General features: G+C 39.6%; 1 protein-coding gene across 1 annotated transcript; it reads left to right on the top strand.

Annotated features, from left to right (window-relative positions):
• Positions 1-6,653: 6,653 nt before the first annotated feature.
• Positions 6,654-10,096, top strand: LOC112198267 (putative calcium-transporting ATPase 13, plasma membrane-type). Its single transcript, XM_024339356.2, has one exon. It carries the CDS (start codon positions 6,789-6,791, stop codon positions 9,891-9,893), a length of 3,105 nt encoding a protein of 1,034 aa, XP_024195124.1. The 5' UTR covers positions 6,654-6,788; the 3' UTR covers positions 9,894-10,096.
• Positions 10,097-10,394: the final 298 nt, after the last annotated feature.

The following is a 10,394-nucleotide window of genomic DNA, read 5'->3' as shown; positions in this document are numbered from 1 at the left end:
GTTGGATGGCCAAAGTAAGAAAGAGATAGAGACCAATTTAGCCCAAAAAGTATGCCAGCTGGCAGAGATCTCACAGCGTTATTGACGTCGTGTACAGAAAGTGGGTCGGTCTTCAAATTCCGTGTACCAAAATGTTTGGTTTGGAACTTTATGTATAGAAATTATTAGTGGCCTTTAGTTGATGTACTGTTTGCAAAATTTTCCCTTGATATTATGGCCTTATCCGATGACATTTCAGAATTAGACGTATTTGAATCGATCATCCCGTTACAAACGAAACCAATACTAGGATTGCAAGGGAATAAGAAAGCCCTTGAGGAATCGGAAATAGCATACAAGCCTAGGCTTAAGCTAGCTTGCAACTAAACCAGCCATGAGGAGTTGGCCGGAGAGAGTGAGAGTTAATAGGTCGTGTGGCATGGTAAATCTACAGACGACTTTGAGGATGGTCTGGTAGCTATACGCTTACCCCTGCTTACACATTTTTCATGGACATTGTATTCTCTCGTGGCTGGAGGCCTGGAGACCGATCACAAGTGTCCGTTGTGTCGGTACCCATTTCTTTGCAGAAAAAAAATATTACAATACCGATCACACTAGCTTTCAGGTGGAAGTTGTTAAAGACTAGCTTTGTTAGGGAATTGAACACGAAGTTATAGTAAACTCACTACGTAGTGCCCCTTGTATTTCCTTGACTCCTTCCATATATCTTCTTCTTTTTCAACTTTCTACCTTCTCAATTTCTTCTCTTTTATTCTTCTTTTGACCACACTACAGCTGCACGAGAACTAGACGTCCTTTAAGTGTAAGACTGATCAAAGTCAATACAAATGTGGTAAGAAACTAACAACTTAGCGTAACATCTTTATCGTAGCTCGGTAGTTGCACCATTCTTTTTAAGCATTGCTGACTGGTCAACCCTTATAAATTGAAAAGGAATTTTATAATCGGAATTCTGCGGGATTCTTCCTCAAAATAATATGAAAGGGTTTGATACATGGCAATTTCCCAGATCAATTGGAAATAGTTATGAAATTTCATGGCCTAATAATATACATACATACAACAATATGAAAGGGTTTGTTACATGGCAATTTCCCAGATCAATTGGAAATAGTTATGAAATTTCATGGCCTAATAATATACATACAAACATACATACATACACACACAGCGGTTCTCCACTGCGGATGTCCGCAGCGATCCTTACGGATTTTGTGTTTTTCCCCACTTTTTTATCACACATTCACATCTTAACCGTTCAGTTTTTAGGTCCTAATGTATAGATCACCTCTGCAAAATGTCAGCCAATTTGGTGATCATTAAGGCATTCAAAACTGCAAATTACAACAATATATACGAACGGTTCCGGTTCGACAGATTTGGTTCATTCATGTAAATTGCAGTTTTTGATTCCTTAACGATCACCAAATTGGCTGAAATTTTGCAGAGGTGATCTATACATTAGGACCTAAAAACTGAACGGTAAGATGTGAATGTGTGATCGAAAAGTGGGGAAAAACACAAAATCTGTACGTTTTTGCTTAGATGCGAATATCCGCACCTGAGCAAGATTACATACACACACACACACACACACACACATATATAGACCGGATCAAAATTGCGGACGTCAGCACAAATGCAAAATTGCGGACGTCCCTTCTCAGGCCTTGATCGGGCAGTGGTTTCAGGCGCTGCAGTTGCCGGACCAAACACTATGGACATCTTGGACGACATCACCATCAAGGCGAAGGCTCAGCTGATTAGAGTCGAAGGTGTGCATGGAGAGCTAGCCTGAACCCATAGAAGCCCATCAAGGTTAACTTTGAACTCTTCATCGATGACTCCAGCGTTACAAGCAAAGGCTCGACATCGAGTGTAACGTCCCGAACCTAAATTCACCGGTTTACTAGTCATTGGGACGGTAAACGACCTTTACTTTCACTTTTACTTTCGGTTTAGTACTTTTCGTGGCCCTAAAAGTTGACTTTTTGTTCGGGTCAAAATTTGAGAAAATGTTCTTCATGGAAGTTGTAGAGGACATTAAACCGAGCGCGTGCATATGTGGTGCGTAAAAATCGAACTTAGTATGTGAGAGTTATGGCCAAAAATGCAGAAATTACTGTTCATGGTAAGTTATATATATATATGGAAATTTACTGTTGGTAGATTTCTATATTTGGAAACCTACCCAACCGGGTAAGTTCTCTCTTTCTCTCTCCCCGACTCTTTCTTCCCTCTCGGCCGATTTCTTCCCCCTCCGGTTTCTTCCTCCTCCGGCCGACCCAGGACACAATCCGGCCACCCCCAAGCTCGGTTTCTTCCCCTTGTCACGTCTGTGGAGGTATTTCACGACGATTTGGCCGGAGAACCTCGATTTGGAGCGGAGGAAGCTACGGTGGCAGTTGGGTACTTTTGCCGATTTCCGGCGATTCCGGCCACCTCCGGTCCCCATCTCGCCGTCGAAGGGCAATGTCGCGAGCTACGGTTAGATGAAGGAACTCGTTTGTGTGGTTGCCAATAGTACTGTGAGTGGACGTTTGTTTTAAATAAGTGATGCATGCATTTATTTATTAAAGCTTGTTCTATTTTATTAACGTATTTTCCGAGCATATAAAGATAATTGTGAATTATCTCATGGATTTACTTTTAAATAATGATTCTCATGAAGTATTTATGTTTTATACCGGTTGTGAGTTTTGGTTATGAAGATGTTATGCTCGGATTCGAATTTATAATTGATGTTGATTTTCGACGAATTGATTTTCGATGTGATTTTCGAGATTTATACTGTTTATATTATCTTTATAATCGTCGATTTGAGATTTCTGAAAGATTTTCGAAATGGGATTTCGATGGAATAAATTCTTGTTTATTTATTCGATTTTTGGCATTGGGAATGCCTCATTGATAATCTACTTATTTCTTTAGCGTGTGGGACACGCTGTTAATTTATACGACTTTACGAGAATTTCTGGGTACGGTTGGGAATCGTACCCGTGTTTTCTTTATTCGTGGACATGGGGAAGCCTTAAGGATTTATTGGAATTTATTAGTTTTTACCCACCATACCTGGGTCGTTATATATATATATATTTATTGCTAGCTAGCCTATTAGTACTCCTCCCTACTTACTATGTGTTTGTGGGTGAGTAAGAGCAGAGCATGGGATGCTCCAGAGTGTGGGACACTCCGACCCGAGCCTGGGAGGCTCCCTTCTTTTGTATGGTGAAACTTCTTCCCCATATTTTATTGTTGCTTGACTAGCGGGGCTAGTCCGATTTTCACTGTATCCAGCGGGGCTGGTCTTATTTTCTTGAGAAATGAGATTTCGGTTTTACGATATAGTTTTCAAATGTGGTGACTAGCGAGGCTAGTCAATTTATCGTTTTGAAATTCTTGGATTTAAAGCTAAATGTATTTTTTTTTTTCTAATTGTTGCATGCATCGGTTATTAAAGAGAATAAATGTGGGAAAGTATGAAATCCTTCTTCCTTTGAGTTGTTTATTTTGTCCACTCACGCTAACGTTTTTCGTCTACTTTCCCCTGGGCCTTTCGGTTTCTAATGCCCAGTTTGCAGGCGAATTAGTGGAGGTCGGGCGTACATGACATTTGAGGCATAGTTGTCACTACTTCCGCAGTGTAGGATCACTTGATCCTTTACTCCTCTGTTATATCCCTGTGTATAGTAGTATTGCTCTGCATAACCTTTGGGATTAGTATATTTGAGTTTTGTGTGTTTTACAGGTTTTCGGGTAGTCCATTTTAGAGGTGACTCTGCCGAATTTTGGTAGAGTTATCCCTAAGGTGGGCCCCACAGGGCCACCTCGGGTTTCAGGGTGAAATTCGGGGCGGGTCCTGTCATCGAGGCCTGGTTCGACACAGGGAACCGCAGCCCCTCCATCATCGCCTGATCGAGGTCTGAGGAGGGACGTCCGCACTTTTGCATCTGTGCTGACATCCTCTTCTCAACCGTTCACTTCTTAGGAGTCCACGAATAGATCACTTATGCAAATTTTCAACCAAATTGGTGATCGTTAAGGTATCGAACAAGATTAAATCAATGAACGAACTAAATCTGCTAAACTTAAACCGTTCAAATTGTGTTCAGTCAAGAATTTGAAGAAAATAAATTATAGTAGCTTTCGGATATGATGATAATGCAGATGCTGATCTTGGTTAACATCTGGCATAACATTAGCAATTTTTGCACTTTCTTGAGCTTTTTGAGTTTTTTCTTTGTCAAACTTTTATTAGTCATCTTATTGCATCTTCAACCAATTTAGTAATAAGACACGTGGAGATTAAATTGAGAAAAGACTAGACTTGACCTGGTCTTCTGGGGCCATTTTGATATACAACCAAATTCAGTTAATAAACAAGATTAGACATACCTGTTGGAAACACTAAAAAATTTGACATTGCATCTATCGCCACATTGTTCTTGACTAAGACGTGACATATATCATTTGGCCTCTATTTTTTTTTAAAAAAATTCAGTTAATAAACAAGATTAGACATACCTGTTGGAAACACTATAAAATTTGACATTCCGGATGCAATCGCCACATTGTTCTTGACTAAGACGTGACATATATCATTTGGCCTCTATTTTTTTTTTTTTTGATGCGTGGCCTCCATTGAAGTTGTTCTTATAAACATCTTATATAAATATTTTCAATAAATGGACAATAACATTTGAATATAAGTACCGACGTGTATTGTTGCTCGTTTATTAAAAAGTATATATACTCGATAGTTTAATATATGCAAAATTGTTCGGATGAGCACCAAAGTCTAGACTCTAGATCCTATTCCCACAATTTAGGACTTGGAACCCAATATAGACCATTGTGTGGGACTCGAGATCAATTTAAATGTCACTCTCAAGAAAACCTGTTAGAGCACATGACTCTGTGCACTCATTGAGTGACTAATGGGACAATTGTTAGCAATCGGAAAATGTACAAATGAAAAAATCGCCTGACTAATTGTTGGGGCCTGCGTGGGGACAAGCTGCCCAGACATTTCTTGCCCAGCGTTTTGCCCGACTGATTTGGGTGGGCTCCACACCTTGCACAATTATCGTAGCTTGGAAACACACATCTGGGCAACAGTTCTTTAATCACAACTGTTGGATTGAGATCAGGCAGCTGTAATTAAATACCGACGATATGTGTGTGTATATATTTTTTTTCTGTTTTTGTTTTTCACCAAAAAATTAATTCGAAAGTTGAAAAAAAAATAATCTGAAATGTATTTCTAAAAATTCTATAAATGTCATTCTATCAATTGTCAAAGATTTTTTTTTTCTGACGATAACTATATCTATATTTTTTATTTGGGGAAAGATATCTATGCTTGATTTGTTAAAAAAGAAAAGTATTCATTAAATTTTTTAAAATTAATATTGTAAGATTAATCTCATTATTAATTATTCAATTAATCAAATGATAAGTTTAACATTATTTTGAACTAATAAATTATTCAAATTTGAAGTGTGAATAGTGGATTGACAGACAAATTGCCTTTCATTGTTGCATTGTGTAAGCTTGAGGGAATTGCGAATGTTGGATGAATAGTGGATTAGTTGTATCAATTTGGTTGGCAAATCAGCAATTGCCCTTGGATTATGGGTGTATATGTTCTTAATATGGAACCGATAAACTTAAACCTGTTAATGAGTGCTGTGACATTACCACTTATACATAGCCATCATTTCCTAGCTAATCAAAATGCCCCTTCACTTGTAGCAAGATTCAAGTGAAGTGCAAAACGCCTTAAATTGGATATTATGAGGCTCGTGATTATATTGCCATGGGTAGTCCCATGACATGCGGCAAGACTCGAGTCATAAAGCTAAAAATGTTAAACCTGGTACTATGGAGTATGTGGCGCTATCAATTGGGTTATCCGTTCTTGTATCATGAAAAAAATCAAGTGTATATCCATTCTAGCTAGCTCCTACGTACCCACAGGCCACAGTATATATCCATTCTAGCTAGCTCCAACGTACCCAAGTTCCTTTTGCAATGTGGAGTACATGTCGCAAACGTCTTTTTAGTTTCAACCGATTAAGAATAGGAAGTCCATAATTCTAAAAAAAAAAAAAAAAAAAAATTATAAAATCAAACCGTGTAATATTTTTTTTTTTTTTTGAAAGGGAACCGTGTCGTATACTATGGTGTAGTAGTTGTGATATTCCTACCCTTTTCATTTTTTGCCCGACAAAAGGAACTGTGGGTACGTAGGAGCTAGCTAGAATGAAATCATCATCAATAGTTTAATCTTCGCCGTCATTTTGAGGCGGCGCCGCCGCGCCTGCATATGTTCAGACCATACCGACGAATATGGCAATATAAATTTAATGGTCCACTATCTTCAATACTACGATTCAACTGCAGTTATTCAAATCATAGTTCATACAGGAAATACAGGATAGATAATTACCAGGAAGGTAACTAGCTTCCTTTCCAATGAGCATCGCTTTACGTCGAAAGAACAAAGAAAAAACACGTCCGCTGAATAGTTGACCATGCCTGCAGTGAGCGTCACTAAAACGATTTCTTTAATACACGTACTCTTCAGGGATACGTAATGCAGATTATAAATACGATCGTTTATGAGATCAAGGAAACAACATCTTATCCAATATTCTGCATTCTAGCATTGCATTCTAAAAACTTTACAATAATAATCCCAGAAACGTTTTCTCAAGTTTTACGTGGTGAGCATTGTTTTCTCTTCCAACAATCCAGTGCGTAAATTGCTACTTGCACAAAGCATGTCAAAAGCTACCAGGCTGCATGCAAAATTTGGGAGAATTGAATTGCTGCTTGATGTTCCCAGCAGTAGTCTAGGCATAAGCAAAAGAAAATGGCATTCTGCTTTCCTCACCATATACTGCTCTAGAGCCTTCCTGTCTTTACCACCTTCTTCTCAACCCAAAGGCACCAAAGCCACAAGAGCCACATTCTTATCGCGCTCAGTCTCATACTCCATTGTTAGTGTTGAATCAGTTTCGGTGCCAGCCATTAATGGCTTCAAAGTTGATCAAAAAAGCCTCACTAAGCTAGTGAAGGAGAAAAATCTCAACCAGCTTCTGGAGCTGGGAGGAGTTGAAGAAGTGGCATCAGTTCTCAAAACTGATGCAGTGCACGGAATTAATGGTGATGATGCTGACGACATTGCCTCCAGGCACGAAGCATTTGGTTCTAACACATACAACAAACCTCCAACGCAAGGATTCCTCCATTTTGTGTGGGAAGCCTTCAAAGACCTCACAATCCTAATCCTCTTGGGTTGTGCGGTGCTTTCTCTTGGATTCGGCATCAAAGAGCATGGATTGAAAGAAGGTTGGATTGACGGTGGAAGCATTTGTCTCGCGGTCATTCTGGTCATTTCTGTTTCAGCCATAAGCAACTACAGACAGAGCAGACAGTTTGACAAGTTGTCCAAAGTCAGCAACAATCTCCAAATTGAGGCTGTGAGAAATGGAAGGCGCCAACTGATTTCAATATTCGAAATTGTGGTGGGTGATGTCATCTGCTTGAAAATTGGAGATCAAGTTCCAGCTGATGGATTACTTCTAGAAGGCCACTCTTTATCAGTAGACGAATCAAGCATGACAGGGGAGAGCGACCATGTTGAGATTAGTGTCACTGAGAAGCCTTTCTTGTTCTCTGGGACTAAAATAGCTGATGGTTATGGTCGAATGCTTGTCACATCAGTCGGGATGAACACGAATTGGGGTGAAATGATGAGCCAAATTAGCCAAGACACCAGTGAAAAGACACCCCTGCAAGCACGTCTAGACAAGCTAACTTCTTCGATAGGTAAAGTTGGTTTGGCAGTTGCTTTCTTTGTTCTTGTAGTCATGTTGGTCAGATACTTCACAGGGAACACCGAGGATGAGAGTGGAAACAAAGAGTACAATGGCAGCAAGACCAAATCTGATGACATAACAAACGCTGTCATTGGGATTGTAGCAGCAGCAGTTACAATTGTTGTGGTAGCAATTCCAGAAGGTCTACCATTAGCTGTGACTCTCACTCTTGCATATTCCATGAAGAGAATGATGGTTGATAATGCAATGGTCCGGAAGCTCTCTGCTTGTGAGACCATGGGATCTGCTACAACAATTTGTACCGACAAAACAGGCACTCTGACCATGAACCAGATGAAGGTAACTAAGTTTTGGTTGGGGAAAGAATCTGTGGAAGAAGAAGCTTATTCATCTATTTCTCCTTATGTTCTCAACTTGATCCAAGAAGGGGTTTCTCTCAACACAACTGGCAGTGTGTACAGGCCTAGCTTGGATTCCGAAATTGAGATCTCTGGCAGTCCCACTGAAAAGGCTATTCTTTCATGGGTAGTACACGGGTTGAAGATAAATATGGAGGAAGTGGTGAAGAGCTGTAGCATTCTCCACGTCGAAGCCTTTAATTCGAAGAAGAAACAAAGTGGAGTTCTGGTGAAGAGAAAGGCAGACAACTCAATCCATGTACACAGGAAAGGAGCAGCAGAAATGATACTAGCAATGTGTACAAGTTACTATGATGCCTCTGGAATTGTTAAGGATATGGATTACAATGAAAAAATGAACTTTGAGCAGATTATTCAAGGTATGGCAGCCAGCAGCCTCAGGTGCATTGCGTTCGCACATAAAGAAGTTCCAGCAGAGGAGCAAGTTGAAGGAGACCAGAAAGTTGTGCTAAAGGAAGATGGATTGACCCTATTGGGACTTGTGGGCCTTAAAGATCCATGTCGTCCAGGTGTGAGAAAAGCAGTTGAAGATTGCCAATATGCAGGGGTGAACGTCAAAATGATTACCGGAGACAATGTTTTCACTGCCAAAGCCATAGCCACTGAGTGTGGGATACTCAGGCCTGGTCAGGCCATGCTCGGAGCAGTAATAGAAGGTGTCGAATTTCGCAACTACACGGCAGAAGAGAGAATGGAGAAAGTTGAGAAAATTTCAGTGATGGCAAGGTCTTCTCCGTTTGATAAGCTTCTAATGGTGCAATGCTTGAAACAGAAAGGTCATGTAGTTGCAGTGACGGGTGATGGCACCAATGATGCACCAGCATTAAAAGAAGCAGATATAGGACTTTCTATGGGGATTCAAGGAACAGAAGTGGCTAAAGAGAGCTCAGATATTGTGATCATGGATGATAACTTTGCTTCAGTTGCGACAGTTTTGATGTGGGGAAGATGTGTGTACAATAATATCCAGAAGTTCATACAATTCCAACTCACCGTCAATGTTGCAGCTCTTGTGATCAACTTTGTTGCGGCAGTTTCAGCAGGTCAAGTTCCATTAACAGCAGTTCAGTTATTGTGGGTCAACTTGATCATGGACACACTTGGAGCTCTTGCTCTTGCCACAGAAAAACCCACAAGAGAACTGATGGAGAAGCCACCAGTGGGAAGGACAGAGCCTCTCATCACAAACATCATGTGGAGGAACCTCTTGCCTCAAGCACTGTACCAGATAACAGTCCTCTTGATCTTACAATTCAGGGGCAAAGCAATCTTTGGTGTCAGTGATAAGGTAAAGGACACATTGATCTTCAACACTTTTGTGCTTTGCCAGGTGTTCAATGAGTTCAATGCAAGGAAGCTAGAGAAGAAGAATGTGTTCAAGGGAATACATACCAATAAGTTGTTCATGGGGATCATTGCAGTGACAATTGTTCTTCAGGTCGTGATGGTGGAGGTTCTCAAGAAATTTGCAGATACAGAGAGGTTGAATTGGGGACAATGGGGTGTATGCATAGGGATTGCAGTCATCTCTTGGCCAATTGGTTGGCTAGTCAAGTCTATACCTGTTCCACAGAAACCCATTTTCAGCTATCTGAAGATGAAGAAAAATAAGCACCCCAGATGAACTTCAACATGAGAAGAATTGTCTGGATGAATGCACACGCATTGTTGGATAGTAGTATGTTCTGAATTAGAATATATTCATTTTGTTTGTTTATTACATAATTGGTAATTATTTAGTTTTTGTTTTGTAAACATGTCATTACTCATTACTATTCTAGGATAGTGTAATGTAAATTCATATCTTATATGGAAGTTTGCTCTGCATTTTGTTCAAAATGGAACGTACATACTGAATATGTATAACCAATGAGAATCTGATTCCATGTACTGAAAAAATAATAATTTGAATATATTTTTTAATCTGAATATAATCTGATTGCATTTTGTTCATACCAAAACCCACCGCAATATAGTTTTTAACGACTGTGACTAGCCAATAAGAATCTTTTATGTGCTGAACATTTGAGATTTTTGTAGCTAAAGATGTGATTTTCAACTCAATTGCAATTGTACAAATATAAAATCATAAGGGCATATAGGATTGTGAAAACAAAGAGTATAC

Source organism: Rosa chinensis, chromosome 4 (genome assembly GCF_002994745.2).
Source record: "Rosa chinensis cultivar Old Blush chromosome 4, RchiOBHm-V2, whole genome shotgun sequence".
Lineage (NCBI taxonomy): Eukaryota > Viridiplantae > Streptophyta > Magnoliopsida > Rosales > Rosaceae > Rosa > Rosa chinensis.
The sequence above is the reverse complement of the archived record's forward strand: the minus strand, read 5'-3'. Positions and strand labels throughout refer to the sequence as shown.

What these genes read in the sequence shown, in the direction of transcription:
- LOC112198267 (XM_024339356.2), top strand. Translation starts at nt 6,789, where the DNA reads ATGTCAAAAGCTACCAGGCTGCATGCAAAATTTGGGAGAATTGAATTG.